Raw genomic sequence first — 16,042 nt, forward strand, 5'->3', positions numbered from 1 at the left:
AAATTAAGATAGGCAAAGAAGAAAAAGTTAAAATTTTAAAGTTTAGGGATACGTAGTTTACAGGAGTGATAGTAAAAAATGAGTTTTCCCTCCGCCTCCGCTTATTGCCTCTACCCCCACTTCACACACACACACACACACACACACACACCCCACCGGTGTTTTCTTTAGCTCAAGTCGTCTCATCTCCAAGGTAAATACACTGAATAAAACCTTATTATATCTTTACATACTCTTTCTATTATGCTTTTATACAAGATTTGTTACTTAAAAATGTATTTTCCAATTTATTAACATGAAACATAAAAACGGGGTGTCATTTTGAGGGCTGGAACAGATTTAGGTTATTTTAAGTATTTTCAATATAGAAAACTGATTTGATGTGCGAGCAAATTGAGATACGAGCTCGACCACGGAACGAATTAAACTCGTAGGTCAAGGTACCACTGTATTTCTCTGGGGAGTTTATATTTTGTCATCGTCGTGTGCCACTGGTGGAAGTTTTTTCTCCCGAAGCCATGCAGCTCAGAACACAGGTGAGGTGGGGTTTTTTTTAGTTTACGTTCGGAAATTTCATTGGTCTAATGTTAATGTTATGTCAGTTTTTTGGCTTAAAGTTTGTGAAACTGGAAAAAACCCAGGAAAAATCCATATATTAGCCGATTCGTTGTTTAAGCCGCGGGGTTCAAAACGTGGGAAAAAATTAGCGGCTTATTGTCTGAAAAATACAGTATATATATATATATATATATATATATATATATATATATATATATATATATATATATATATATATATTTGGGTCATGTAAAGGGACAGCTGGAACTGTTATGCTCAATCTGGTCAAATGTCTGGTCAAATGTCTTAACTGTTAAAAACAAAAACAACAACAATAAGAAGCCAAGTTTGGCTGGATTCAATTACAAAGCTAAAAAACAAAACAAAAAAAAGACTAAATAAACTACATTTATATGAACCCTCTCTAAGATTACTAACTTGTGATATTAAGACTGTAGTAACTGCCTTGCAAACTTGAGAAGTCTCAAATGTTGGAAGAATGTTTCAGAAAACAAAATGAATGCAATATCTATACAAGTTTTATCAATTCAGAGCATTTTTTATATGAAGGTAATTGTATAACACTTTTCACTGTCCACATTTATCCTGTAGCCCGACTTTATAATGCATGTAACATGTAGTCACTTGTATTTTTAATGTACAAACTGCATACAGATCCTATAATATAGAGAAAAATCATTCCTCTTTATTTCTCACATCACACCAGCAGGGACAAATTACATTCACTTATTAAGTCAATCTACAGCAGAATACTGTATATAATGCTGAATTGTCTACATCGACAGGGAAATCTTGAATATCAATGTAGAAAAAACTTTAAAACATTAGAAATAAAAATGAATAGAGTCTAAATAATTTTCACTATAAATATAATTTTTTGGTAACTGCACAAGTACAAATAAATTAGTGGATGCTTCACAATGATAAAAAGAAAGTTGAAATAAGGAAATAAATAAATTGAATGAATAAGGGAGTTAAATGCTAGTAATTCAATATTCATATAGATATTCAACATAGTACACTCAAAAAAATGAATTCTGCTGCATGTTAAATTTACTTAAATGTAACATACATTCCGTACAATATAATTTTATGTTTACTAAATGAACGCAAATAAATCATGTAGGATTTTCTATAAGGTCAACTACTTAGATTTTAATAGATTTACTTATGTCAAAATAACGTAACACAATCAAACTCTCACGCTTCCGGGAACTTCACCGCCGATATCGCGAGATTTAAGCAACGCCTGGCTTCGGGATTTCACCTGTTTTTCGCGCTCTTGTGAAAAGGTAAGAGCAAATCTTGTTATACACTTTTAAAATTAATTAAAATGTAAACTAAATAACTTTTAACTAAACGTGTTAGTCTTTTTTGTTGATAATACACCAATTACAACAACAGAACAACAATTTTTCGTTGTCAATCGACAAGATGTAACGTTCATTCAGGTTAAGAGAAAGCGAGCTAATTACTGTACAGTTCACGATTAGCATGGTGGACTTTACTGCAGGTAATGGCATGAGCAGTTCAATTTTATAACACAATGCGTTTACTCATTAAACAAATACACAAATTTAAATAACCATCTCTGTTTAATTTCCACATATTTGTTTAAATGAGGCTGTCCGTTGTTTTGCCAATAACAGGGCAGTAGTCAGATTAGCATTAACTGTCGCTTGTCTAAACTACACGTGTGGTATAAGTGAATCTTTCACACATAACTCAACAGGAGAGGGAGAGACCTTGCACAAGTGATTCTGCTTGTTAAGAAAGAAAGAACTAATAAAAATGGAACGATTTTCAACAGAACGAATAACACAGTATTAAAAGTTCACCAGCAGTAAAGCCAAAGTATGATAGCCATAATGATTTACATGATAAAAATAAGGGAAGGGGGGAAATAAAGTTTTACAGGAATTGATATAAGTAAACATACAGAAAGATTATAATTTTGGTAAAAGAAACACCACACAGAGGCTGAACTATATACAAAAATCTAATAATTTAAGGAGAAATAAATTAGCTATAATTAGAATAGTCACCAAATACCTTGTCAATTTGTTAGTGCATACTAGTTGTGTTGGTTATGTTAGTGTAGTACTGGGCTGTGCATTAGTGCAGTTGAGTTGGTACATTGTAAATAAACACCAGATGAGATCAAGTTCAGTACCATCAGAGGTCATGTCTAACAGCTGGTAGGAGTGTGTAAACTTCCATATAAAAATTATATTGGTTGTATAAATGCAACAATAAAAGAAAAATATAATAATAATGTATTATTACTAATAATATTTATAATAGTAATGTTGATAATAATAATAATAATTTTAATCACTGATATTAATTCACCTGTCTTTGTTTATCACAGCAATTACTGCCATAGTGTTCTGATCGTCTGTCCAGCTGCAAGTGTGCCTTCACCCTGCACTCTGAAGTCCATCTGCATCAGTCATTACAGGTTATAGGCATCATTTACTAAATTTAGATTTATAATTGAAATGTTTCTTTTTATTTGATTTTTGACTGTACTAATGTCTGTATAAGAGATTTAAGTAGGGGGACAGGAGGAAGAAATATTCATCAGGATCAGGATGTGGAAGTGTAAGGCATGTAGTGTAACTTTATCTAGTAGATATGAGCTACTTAAACATATTAGATTAGAGCACTGTCACCGCAACGCTACCCTTGCCTACACACAAATTGTCTGTGTTCCTTTAGGACGTGGAATGCTTTGCACATTCATTTGAGTAGAGTCCATCCCAAAAACTCTCAGGAGTTACTGGAACTGTCAACATTGAGTTGCCATTTGTGTGCTTGTTGTGATCTTCATACAGAGAGAGATTATTTTATTCACATTGGCAGTCATCTAAAGAATAATGAAACTATTACATGTATGTTTAGGGGTTGCTTTTTTCAAACAAACATATATGGAACATTTCACTCTCACAAAACAGAAAACACAACCCACATACATTAGAAGATTTCAAGCCAGGAGTAGTTACAACCACTCAAGTTTCACAAGACTTACCTGATGATCTGGAGGATTTAAATGATCAAGATGACAATGTTGTTGAATCAGATAGTGGGTGTTCAAGTATTGATTTGAATGGACCTATACACTTGTCTAAAAAAATTGAGCAAAATTTTGCTGCAGCATTGCTCAAGTTAGAGCATTTTGCACATGTGCCTGGCACAAAAATTGATGATTTTTAGATGAGCTGCACTACTTATTAAGTTCTGCTACACTGCCCCTCTCAATTGACATTCTTGAAGACCTCTTTCAGAAACATAGTAAGACATCAGATAAGTCCATAATAAAAGAGGTAGCCAAAGCTCTCATTGCATCTAACCCCTTGGTGAAAGCCATTGGGAAGGGTGGCCCGCTTAGCACATGTCATCTCCGCAAACAGTATTACAAAGAAAGCTTCAAAGTGGTTGAACCCATTGAATACATTCTTGATTCCAAAGAAAAAAGAAGCTTTCAGTATGTGCCTATTCTACAATCTTTGCAGCAGCTCTTTGATAGGAGAGATGTTGTAGACAAAGTAGTTGAAAACCATAAAGCACAACAGATTAAAAGGGCAACTGGTGAGCAGCATATTTACAGATCATTTCATGATGGGTCACACTTTCAGGAAAACAGTTTTCTGTCAGGTAATGAGCTGAGAATTTTGTTAAGCTTATACATAGATGATTTTGAGGTTTGCAATCCTCTGGGAACTTCTCGCAAAAAACATAAGCTTTGTGGTATCTACTGGACTTTAAGTAATTTACCTCTTGGTTCACATTCATCACTGAACTCCATTTACTTGGCAGTCTTATGCAAAACCATTGATATGAACAAGTATGGTTATGACAGGATTTTATGTCCACTTCTCCAAGATGTTAAAACTCTGGAACAAGATGGGATTTTTGTTCCATCACTTGGAAAAAGTCTTAAAGGCACAATTCAGGTTGTTGTGGCAGATAACTTGAGTGCTCACAGCATAGCTGGTTTTAATGAGAATTTTTCTGGTGTGTATATGTGCAGATTCTGTACAGGAACAAAAACGGACATTCAAACCAAGGAGGTTAAGTCAGGCTTATTTAGACTCAGGACAAAAGAACTTCATGAATCTCATGTTCAGTTGGCTAAGACAAATGGTTCAAGCTGTTTTGGGGTAAAAAATTATTGTGTTATCAGTAAAATGCTTACCCACTTCAGCGTTCAGACAGGTTATCCTCCAGATATCATGCATGATGTTTTTGAGGGCATAGTGCCAGTAGAGATCGCACGTTGTTTGACATTGCTGATATCTAAGGAATATTTTGATCTTGAAATCCTTAACAGATTTATCATGCATTTCCCTTACAAGTGGGGAGACAAGACGAACAAGCCCCATGTAATCCCACGCACATTTTCAACAAGAAAAACAATAGGTGGGAATGCCCATGAAAACTGGGCCCTTCTTAGACTGCTCCCATTTGTAATTGGGCATTTGGTGCCTGATGGTGAAATAGCATGGCAGGTATTGTTAGATTTAAAAGACATTGTGGAGCTTGTGGTTGCTCCAGCACACACAGATGAGTCAATTGCCTATCTTGAGTGCAAAATTTCAGAGCACAGACATAAATATCAAGAACTATTTCCTGATGTGACACTGCTACCAAAGCATCATTTTTTGGAGCACTATCCTCAACTGATTAAGATGTTTGGTCCCCTTGTGGGACATTGGACAATGCGTTTTGAGGCAAAGCACAGTTTTTTTAAGCAGGTTATTCGACACACCAACTGCTTTAAAAATGTGCCTCTTTCACTTGCCAGTAAGCATCAGCTAATGATGTCCTATCACCTGTGTTCATCCAGCTATAAAAAACCTGGTCTTGAGATCACAAGTGTCTCACTAGTTCCTGTGGATGTTTTGAAACAAGAAATGGCTCAGACTATTGAACAGAAATTTCCTGGTACAACTAACGTTCACCTTACTAAATGTGTATCAAGCCAAGGTGTAAGCTTCAAAAACGGCATGATTGTGGTTTATGGGTCTACAAGTGGACTTCCTGATTTTGGAGAGATTCTTCAGATTTGTATTGTAAAAGAAAGACTGTGTTTCATGGTAAGAATTCTGTCGGGGTGGTACAGGGAGCACTTCAGAGCCTTTGAGCTAAGTCCATCTCCAGCAAGAGAAACTGTTTTCATTGAGCATGATGAACTGGCAGATGCATACCCTTTGGCAGACTATTTTGTTGGTCCAGTCAGAATGGTGACATTAAAAAGATACATAATCATATAAAGTGTAGCAGTCTTCAGGTTAAATTTTAAATGTTAAATGTTATTGAACTCCCAGTGCTTTATGTACTCTTAACATGTACTCTTTACACATTTACAGTTGTGAAATGGCTGTTCCTGCCACAGTGATTCTCAGAATTATTCTGGGCGAAAATGATTCGCAGAGATTGATCCTTAAAGACGGGTTACCAGAATCTGTCAGTGAACTCATACAGCATATAAAGAGGCAATGTGGAGTAGAAGGGGACATCAGACTCCAGTTCATGGATGCAGATTTTAATAATGAGTTTACCAACCTGACCTCAATGTCTGATGTTAAGGACAAAAGCACTATCAAAGTCATCTTTAATACAGTAGCCTCACACCATCCTGCCCTGCCTGGTGACTCTGCCCCCCAGCCCTATTCTACTGTTGCCTCCGCTCACTCTTTAGATGACTCTGTGTCCCTTTCATCTTGTACCTCATTTGATACAGACATATTGTCTTCTCCCGAGTCGATCTCCTCAAGATTCTCTGCATGGCCGTTGGTCTTCAAGGTGCCCAGGTTCTCTTATGATGCTGAAGTACAGCTGGAAAGGGCCAATGCTGCATTTAAAGAAAATGGAACTTTATTGAGTCCTGATACTAAACTTAAGTCTGCCATTCTTGATGGCTTAATTGAAACAATTATTCAGTACAAAGTCTACCTCTCTGATGCAGAGTTTAAGGATGTAGCTGCAGCTCTTGTGTCATCCCATCCTTGTTTGAAAGAGCCTGGTTCAGCCACTGGATATGACGGCTGGAAGACAAGCCTGAAGTATAAACTCGGTAACTACCGAACAAAGCTGAGACGTCTTGGATGCCCAGAAGTATCAGTAAATGCTCTTGTAAACAAACCGAATGATAGATGCAGTCCTGCTTATGGTGTAAAAAAGCCCAAAAAAGCAGAAGTCAATTACTGCCCTGCTTATCCATCTGGTGAAACAAAGGAGACTCAAGAACTTCTAAGAGTAGCTCTTCTTTCAGAAGTGGAAAAAAGAAACAATGAAAATAAGGTGGCAATGTTAATGGAGAGGTCGTTTGCTCACAGAAGGCAAGAAGTGGTTCGAGATGCACCCATGATAGCAGATTTCAAAACAAGATGGCCAGCACTCTTCAGTGTGCGTGAGGTAAGTGAAACAACATACTACTTTTTGTTAGAGGATTTAGAATACAATGAAAAGACCCATGAACGGATGATTTGCTGATGGTCACACTTCAGCAGTTGTAATTGTGCAATCACTTAATGGGTTATGTATTAACATTTTTATTCATAGGTGTGTGCAGAATTCAAAAGGATTACTACAGTCCATTTGCAGTCTAAGTTTTTCTCCCAGCTGGATGTTCACTCTGCAAATCTAATCAAGGCATATAGTAAGAAGGGTGGATTTATAGGAAGGAGACTCAAGAGCATCATGACACCTATGACCCAGGTATTGAGTTTTAAAAATAAGACACATGCTCACAGAAATGTCTTTTTTGCTTTGATTAGGGAGATGATTTGATGACATTCTTACTTACTGACATTGCTCTATATGGTATTAGGAGAAAAGCCACACATCATGTGTGAGTTGCCATGATCAAAGTTTAGAAGCAGCTCTAAATGTGACCTTCACAAAATCTCTTGATTTAGAGATAAACTACACATGCTGTCTGTGTCTCAAGTCAAGTCATACTTGTACAAGCCAGCTTGTGCTATTAAGTCTTAACATCTAGCACAAGCCGGATCTTTATGTTTCATATACTAGTGTAAAAGATATTGAATCTTAGGTCTTGTGGACTCTCTAAATCTATTAAACATATTTGGGTTCATTTAATTGTTGTCCAAAACATTTAAGAAGAAATAATGAATGAGAATATTTTAAAAGGGGGTCCAAAAAACTTTTCAAAAAAACTTTTTACAAAACATGTATGTCTAAACATATTGTGAAATCTTAATTTAATTTTTATGGGGAAGAAGCAAGCGGCATGGTTTTTTTTCCAGAAATTATTTCCTTGATAGGCCATATTTCTTCATGTTATATTATAACTAGTTATATAATTTCATTTTGCACTTATTTACAATTTACAATTATTTTCTAATTTGCAGAACAATAGCATTGATATTGGACGTGAATGCATCCTAAAGGGACTTTGTGTGTACTTAAATGAAGATCCGGAGAAGCTGGTGAAGGAATACATGGTATGTTGTTATACCTTTAGCTTCAGTAAGGGAATAGTCTCTGTGATAATTCAAGGGTGTTCCTTGTGGTTCACATCAGTTTTAAATATGTATAAGAGAGGCATTTCAAAGATCTGGTTATATTTTGTGATAATTTAACTGTTAGCTGTTGTACATTAATATGTTTATAACATGTTATGAAAAGGATTTAATTAAGGGATGAGGTGGGATGTAATTAACATCGGGGTTTAAAAGAACTGATTTTTTTTTTTATAGGCAGATGATGTAAGCAGAGACACAGCCATGAAAGAGACCGTCTTTGGCATCTATGTTGTTCGACATGAAGGTGATGAGCTTACTGATCCCCCAGAGGATGTGGGTGTCATTCTAGAGGGGGTGACTGTACTCTGTGAACTGGGGAATGTACCTTTTGCATTGGCCATATTGCTTGCCTTAGTATATTCTTTAAATCTATGCTACCCTCCAGAACATAAATATACGTTTGAAGCTTTGCAAAAAATAATCTTGGAGCTGAATGGGAACAGGCTTTCTGCAAAAATACAGGCTCTTAAAACAATTCTGTTGCGTTGAAGATTGTCCACTTCAAGTAAAGTGAATATTATTAAATCATTCCTTTGTTAAAGGTTTAAGTTCACTGACATTTCATGGGACAGGTCTAATTATTTGAGGTGGGGTGCTATAAAACATTTGAAAAGTTAAATGTACCAGGTAACTTTTTTTTACATGCATTATTTCTTTTTTCAGATTTTATCATTTTATAGTGGTTTGCTTTAAAACAATTTTAAGTTTAAAAATACCAAGTATTATAGTTCATCCATATAGTAATAAAAATAAAAGTTTTTTTATTTCTTTTTTTAATGTACTATGTTTCATGTTTTAAAAAAATTTGTAATGTAAAAATGTTACAAAACCAGCAACTTTGTGCAAAGAATGGTGTGCACTTATGTGACTCATTGCCCTTTGTTAATTAAACTTGATGACCAGTGGATTTGTGTTCATATTTCTACACTTAACACCAAGTAGACTTTGTGCGTAAAGCTTTTAATGTAAATTCAAATGTAATACTTTACTTAGAATGTACTTAAATCAATCATGGAAAGTATTTCCATGTGATTCAATGGCTCTCTTTCAGCATTACCTAATTTTGTTTGGCCAACTTGTTTAACTCTAGTTTTAATTGCTTAATACAATTGAGTTAGATCATCACAAATAAATTAAGTATAACTAAACATGAAAATAAAAGTTGAATCAACACCAATAAATTGTGTTAACCCAGCTAAAGCAAATAAAGTTGGAAGGAAACTTTGCAAATAAGTATAATGGAGACTAAAAAATTAAGTTGAACCAACTTAAGTATTACAAGTTGGCTGAAAATGATGGCTTTGTGTTTAAAATAAAAAATGTAATCATGTGGAAATACTTTCCATGATTTTTTTAAGTTAATCCAAAGTCTATTTTTTTTTTGAGTGTATATAGATTCATCATATAATATTTGTGTTCATTTCTTTTCATTTTGATGATTATGGCTTACAACTAATGAAAAGCTAAAATTCAGTATCTCAGAAAATTTTAATATTACTTAAGACCAATAAAAAAAATAATTAAAATTAAATTCAGATTTTTAAGAAATGTTGGACTACTGAAAAGTAGTGATAGAAACCTTCATCTGACTTTGAGACTTTATGGATGATCATCTCTCCTGTAGTCTGGTTCTGGACGACTGATCCATCTTTATAGAAATCAGATCAGAGGTTTAAGGGGTTTGTGTTATGAGATAAGCACAATAGAGTCAGAGGATTTCTCTCAGGCACAGGATAGAGGGGACTCTCCAGGATCACACCATTGTTACGACCCAGTCTAGAGTTAGGCCGGACAGAGTATTTAGCTCGGGATTCGAAAGAATGGATCTTACAAAAACTAATGTTCTAAGACATTAGTATAGGACGGCACATCAGCAAGCAATGTAGGAAACTTGATTATTAGCTCCTTAATAATTTTTTGGAATAATGAAGGCAACCCTTCCTACTTCTCTGACAACCGTTTTAAGGCCTCAGAGTTGGGTAAGTGAAGAGAAGACATGCAGTTCCTACCAAGGTGTAACTCATCAACCTCAGGGGAGTACTCAGCAGGAGAAATTTGCCCGTCCACTGAAACAGTAACCACCGGTACTACGGTTGGAGTCAGTTTGGACTGCATAGGTGAAGAACGACCATGATACTTTTTCAACAGGTTAATATGACACACATGGGTACTACTTCTACGTCCAGGTGTGCTAAGAACATAATTAGTTAGAATCAATTTTCGCTTTACCTCATAAGGCCATGCAAACCGTGTCTGGAGAGACGATACTTTGAAAATTTGCAACACACGCATCACTTGTGAGAACAACTGTGATGTGAAGTTTGTTCCACGATCGGTTTGTACATATCTTGGGAGTCAAAAGGTAGTAAAAAATGTAATGAGAGCTTTAACCACTGCTTTTGATTTGTGTACGCATGGGAAATGCTTCAGAGAACCATGTGGCAGCACACATACAGTGAGGAAAATAAGTATTTGAACACCCTGCTATTTTGCAAGTTCTCCCACTTAGAAATCATGGAGGAGTCTGAAATTGTCATCGTAGGTGCATGTCCACTGTGAGAGACATAATCTAAAAAAAAAAAAATTCAGAAATCACAATGTATGATTTTTGAACTATTTATTTGTATGATACAGCTGCAAATAAGTATTTGAACACCTGAGAAAGTCAATGTTAATATTTGGTACAGTTGCCTTTGTTTGCAATTATAGAGGTCAAACGTTTTCTTTAGTTTTTCACCAGGTTTGCACACACTGCAGGAGGGATTTTGGCCCACTCCTCCACACATCTTCTCTAGATAAGTCAGGTTTCTGGCCTGTCGCTGAGAAACACCGAGTTTGAGCTCCCTCCAAAGATTCTCTATTGGGTTTAGGTCTGGAGACTGGATAGGCCATGCCAGAACCTTGATATGCTTCTTACAGAGCCACTCCTTGGTTATCCTGGCTGTGTGCTTCGGGTCATTGTCATGTTGGAAGACCCAGCCTCGACCCATCTTCAAAGCTCTAAAAGAGGGAGGGAGGTTGTTCCCCAAAATCTCGCAATACATGGCCCCGGTCATCCTCTCCTTAATACAGTGCAGTTGCCCTGTCCCATGTGCAGAAAAACACCCCCAAAGCATGATGCTACCACCCCCATGCTTCACGGTAGGGATGGTGTTCTTGAAATGGTACTCATCATTCTTCTTCCTCCAAACACGTTTAGTGGAATTATGACACAAAAGTTCTATTTTGGTCTCATCTGACCACATGACTTTCTCCCATGACTCCTCTGGATCATCCAAATGGTCATTGGCAAACTTAAGACGTGCCTGGACATGTGCTGGTTTAAGCAGGGGAACCTTCCGTGCCATGCATGATTTCAAACCATGACGTCTTAGTGTATTACCAACAGTAACCTTGGAAACGGTGGTCCCAGCTCTTTTCAGGTCATTGACCAGCTCCTCCCGTGTAGTTCTGGGTTGATTTCTCACCTTCCTTAGGATCATTGAGACCCCACAAGGTGAGATCTTGCATGGAGCCCCAGTCCGAGGGAGATTGACAGTCATGTTTAGCTTCTTCCATTTTCTAATGATTGCTCCAACAGTGGACCTTTTTTCACCAAGCTGTTTGGCAATTTTCCCGTAGCCCTTTCCAGCCTTGTGGAGGTGTACAATTTTGTCTCTAGTGTCTATGGACAGCTCTTTGGTCTTGGCCATGTTAGTAGTTGGATTCTTACTGATTGTATGGGGTGGACAGGTGTCTTTATGCAGCTAATGACCTCAAAGAGGTGCATCTAATTTAGGATAATAAATGTAGTGGAGGTGGACATTTTAAAGGCAGACTAACAGGTCTTTGAGGGTCAGAATTCTAGCTGATAGACAGGTGTTCAAATATTTATTTGCAGCTGCATCATACAAATAAATAGTTTAAAAATCATATATTGTGATTTCTGGATTTCTGATTATGTCTCTCACGGTGGACATTCACCTACGATGACAATTTCAGACCCCTCCATGATTTCTAAGTGGGAGAACTTGCAAAATAGCAGGGTGTTCAAATACTTATTTTCCTCACTGTATATATCTGCCTCTGTCAGAGTGGGTGAGGTCACAGAAAGTGGCCAGACTTTAACACATCCCGCTTTGCCACTTTGTCAGTCATTAGAGAGACAAGATGGAGCTCAGTCCACTGCCTGTGATACTCTGTGAGTAAATGTTCTCTCTGTGTCTTCATTAGAAAATCAGTGTAACTGCTTTCAGTAACTATAATAGTTCAGCATGTAAGAGTACAATCAGAGTGAATTTAAAACATGCAGTACAAATAAGGTTATGAGTGTAAACAAGTCTGTATAGTTTGTATTGTTGATCTGTTCAATGGAAATGACTGGATGGTGTTTGTATAAATCATCAATGGAAGTTCTTGCTGTGATTAACTGCATTGTTTTCAGCTGCTGTGGTGAAAATCTGATTGGTCTTACTGAAGACTTAAAAAAAAAAACCCTGACAATAAGTAGACTTTTTGAGGAGATATTTTGATCTACACATGATTTTTTGTTACTTTCATGTTCAGTGCAGAGAAACATCTCAGTACAACAAATTCAAACTTATACATCAAACATTACACAAATGTAAAGCAATAGTGCACAAATCCCCAGAACAAACACTTCTCATTAGTGTTATTAATAGAGGCCTGGTAGCAGAGAGCAGTTTGTTTTTGTGGTTTAGTTTCTGTCAGTTTATTACAATGATGTATGTGAGAGTGGAGGATGTGTGAATTTGGGCGTGTGACAGCAAGAGTTAACTTAAGTAAATATTCAAAAGTCAGAATCCTGCCTTACCAGAAGAGAATAGATTCAAGATAAAGCTAAAGCACACTGAATATGGAGCTGGTTATACCTTCAATATAAACAAGCAAACCTTTGAATTATTAATCATTATGTACCTCTCTGTGTTAAAGAGAAGAGTAATAAGTGCAGCAACAAACATTTCTTATTATTCCTGTAAACACACTGAGCAGGCAGAGTGGCAGTTTGAGGTGTGGTTTGTTCTATTTTTTATTGCAATGCTGCAAATTCAGCTGTGAAGAGCTGCAGAAGGTGTGAAAATGGACGTGCGATAGTTACCACTACATTTTAGCTCATTAACTGTTTCTTTCTTTCTTTCTTTCTTTCTTTCTTTCTTTCTTTCTTTCTTTCTTTCTTTCGGCTTCTCCCATTAGGGGTCACCACAGCGGATTATCCGCATGTTTGATTTGGCACATGTTTTTACGCTGGATGCCCTTCCTAAAGCAACCCTCCCCATTTATCCTGGCTTGGGCAAATTCAGCTCCACTGACACTCATTAACCTTTTTCAAAGTCAGTTGGAGACCTGCTCACTGGTCACTTAATTTTGAACACAATACTATTACTATACAAACCGCTCACTGCACCCTTAGCAAACTGTTTGAATCAAATTAATAGGGAGGCACACAAAGAGTATCATTAATATTATAAACTACAGTTTCAAACATTATACAGTTTTACATGTGCATGAGAGCAGACACAAGTTGTTGTGAAACTGTTTTGTTTTCTGCAACTAATATATATTAGTATGTCACACAAGTGTGTACACCCCTCACATTTCAGCAACCATTTTAGTATGTTCTCAAAGGACAATATTATAGAAACGAGACTTGTATATATTTTATATTTGCTGCAGAAAAATACCCCCACAGCATGATGATGCCATCACTGTGCTTCACTGATGTGGTTGTATTGGGCAGGTGATGAGTCATGCCTGGTTTCCTACTGACAAAACATTTAGAATTGAGGTAAAACAATCAGGGTAGTGCCCACGCGATGGAAGCGGAAGTAACTCTATCATGTTTCTTTGAAGTATTCAGTACATAAACAGAAGACAGGAAGCGTTAAGAACCGTGATGTGGTTTGAGTCCGTAATGCCCGTGTAGTCCGATCTGGAAGTACAATCCATCGGGAAGTATAATCCGTCATGGAAGGTATAATCCTTATGGAAACCGTAATCCGGAAAGTGAGGGTAATCCGTGGGACAGGAAGAAGGAACAGGAACCAGCGGGGAATGCCGATCACAGTAGCCATCTAGTCATGAAGAACTTGTGACCATGACACTACAAATTTAATGTATTAAAACACAATTTGATATTTTTCATAATCATTATCATAACTATGTATGTAGGCCACACCTTTTCTAGAAATACATTTACAATGAACAAGTCTCTTTTTTAAGACTTAATTTTCTTGATCTATGCTCTAGGCTGCTATCTAGTGAATGTTTAGAGTAACTGCAATCAAGATTTAACAACAGGATGTAATCTATCCTACAGTCTAGCAGCTCTTCTTGAGCATATTCTGAGGTACCTTTTGTTTACTTCTACCTCAGCTAATAATATTAAACAGATTTGAAGTGATTCAGCAAAATGTGCAGCTCAACTACATTTTAGAAATTACACAAAATGCCTGGAAACAAAAGTAAAATCCTCCTCTCAGACTGTGGAAGTGAAAATCCTGCTCCAGTTCCCTTCTATTTGCACTTTGGAGTAGTTTTCATTGTTTGAACACTGGGTGCAATAAAATTTTACATTTAAAAAGCTGCAAAAATCTGTCATACTGATACTTTTTTTTTTTATCTTTGTCAACGCAAAAATGTTTTTGGTATTTAATATTAAATGTATGGAGTTGTGAATTGGGATTATATGAAGATTAATATTTGTTAAACAGCTGATATAAATGGTTGGGCTCTGATCTATGGATGGGTCACCATTGTCTGGAACTTCTACATCTTTCACAATGCTGAAGTGTTTGAAGTAGAGGTGGGAGGTGGAGCAGGGTGTCAGCTGGTGTTCTTTTCTATAATAATGATGGTAATATATGATGGAATAAGGTTCCTCCAGGCAGGTATCACTAGATACTAACTTTCAATAAAATATCATACTTTTCTCCTCAGCATGTGGAAACACACAAGAAATGATGACTGAATCAATTTCATGTTTACATTCTGTTCTCTGTTTCTGTTCCCTTTTCAGTGCTGGTTTCACTTTTACCAGTGGCTCACGCTCAAGGTGATTTATTTATAAATTATCCTTTACATTTTGTACTTTTTATTTTTTTGTAAATTCACAATAATTATTGTCAGCTAAGATATAATGAATAATTAATGTGATTAAAATTAAAAAGTAAAAAAAAGCTTTTTAAAAAAATTAAAAAGCTGGTGGTCTTTACACAGATACACATACTGTATATCTAGACAAATGTATGAGTGTTAAACCCAGATGAACTGTGTTTGAGAAAACATTGTTATAGTCTGTAGAAATACAGTTGTGTTCAAAATTATTCAAACCCAATGCTGTAAATGGTTTTAGGGAATTTAGTGTACATTTGTAATTGTATTCAGAATGAAATCCTACAAGGACTTCTTAAAGAACCATATGCAACTAAAATGACATCAATTAGTTTTGTAATACAGTAGTAAATGTTTCTTTTGTGAATTCTTCATTGACATAATTATTCAACCCCTTAAAGACTACCACTCTGAAGAACAGAGGTTCAATGAAGTGTTTTCAATCAGGTATTGAAAACAACTGTGGATATCAGGGAGCAGCAATAAAGCCTAATAAGCACCAATTAGGCAGCTTTAAAATGACTGTGATACTCAGCTCCTTCTAGACATTTACTGGTGTGGTTACAAACATGGTGAGGTCAAGAGAATGGTCCAGGAAGACAAGAGAACAGGTGATTACTCTTCACAGGAAGGGCAATGGCTATAAGAAGATTGCAAAGATGTTAAACATACCAAGAGACACCATAGGAAGCATCATTCGCAAATTCAAGGCAAAGGGCACTGTTGAAACGCTACCTGGTCGTGGCAGAAAGAAGATGCTGATTTCGACTGCTGTGCGCTACCTGAAGCGTAGAGTGGAG

General features: G+C 36.4%; 2 protein-coding genes across 2 annotated transcripts in view; both read left to right on the forward strand.

Moving 5' to 3' along the window:
- Positions 1-1,862: 1,862 nt before the first annotated feature.
- On the forward strand, positions 1,863-8,879 carry LOC124386909. Its single transcript, XM_046850955.1, has 6 exons — positions 1,863-1,871; positions 2,951-3,040; positions 5,952-6,999; positions 7,147-7,302; positions 7,959-8,051; positions 8,307-8,879. Exons 3-6 carry the CDS (start codon positions 5,959-5,961, stop codon positions 8,619-8,621), a joined length of 1,605 nt encoding a protein of 534 aa, XP_046706911.1. The 5' UTR covers positions 1,863-1,871; positions 2,951-3,040; positions 5,952-5,958; the 3' UTR covers positions 8,622-8,879.
- A 3,367-nt stretch (positions 8,880-12,246) lies between these two features.
- Positions 12,247-16,042, forward strand: part of LOC124386907 (carcinoembryonic antigen-related cell adhesion molecule 5-like) — a 403,644-nt gene continuing 399,848 nt past the window's right edge. The window contains exons 1-2 of the mRNA XM_046850952.1: positions 12,247-12,312; positions 15,148-15,183. Of these exons, the coding sequence (XP_046706908.1) occupies positions 12,282-12,312; positions 15,148-15,183 (67 nt within the window). The 5' untranslated portion in view covers positions 12,247-12,281. The remainder of the gene's footprint in view (positions 12,313-15,147; positions 15,184-16,042) is intronic.

Source organism: Silurus meridionalis, chromosome 6 (genome assembly GCF_014805685.1).
Source record: "Silurus meridionalis isolate SWU-2019-XX chromosome 6, ASM1480568v1, whole genome shotgun sequence".
Lineage (NCBI taxonomy): Eukaryota > Metazoa > Chordata > Actinopteri > Siluriformes > Siluridae > Silurus > Silurus meridionalis.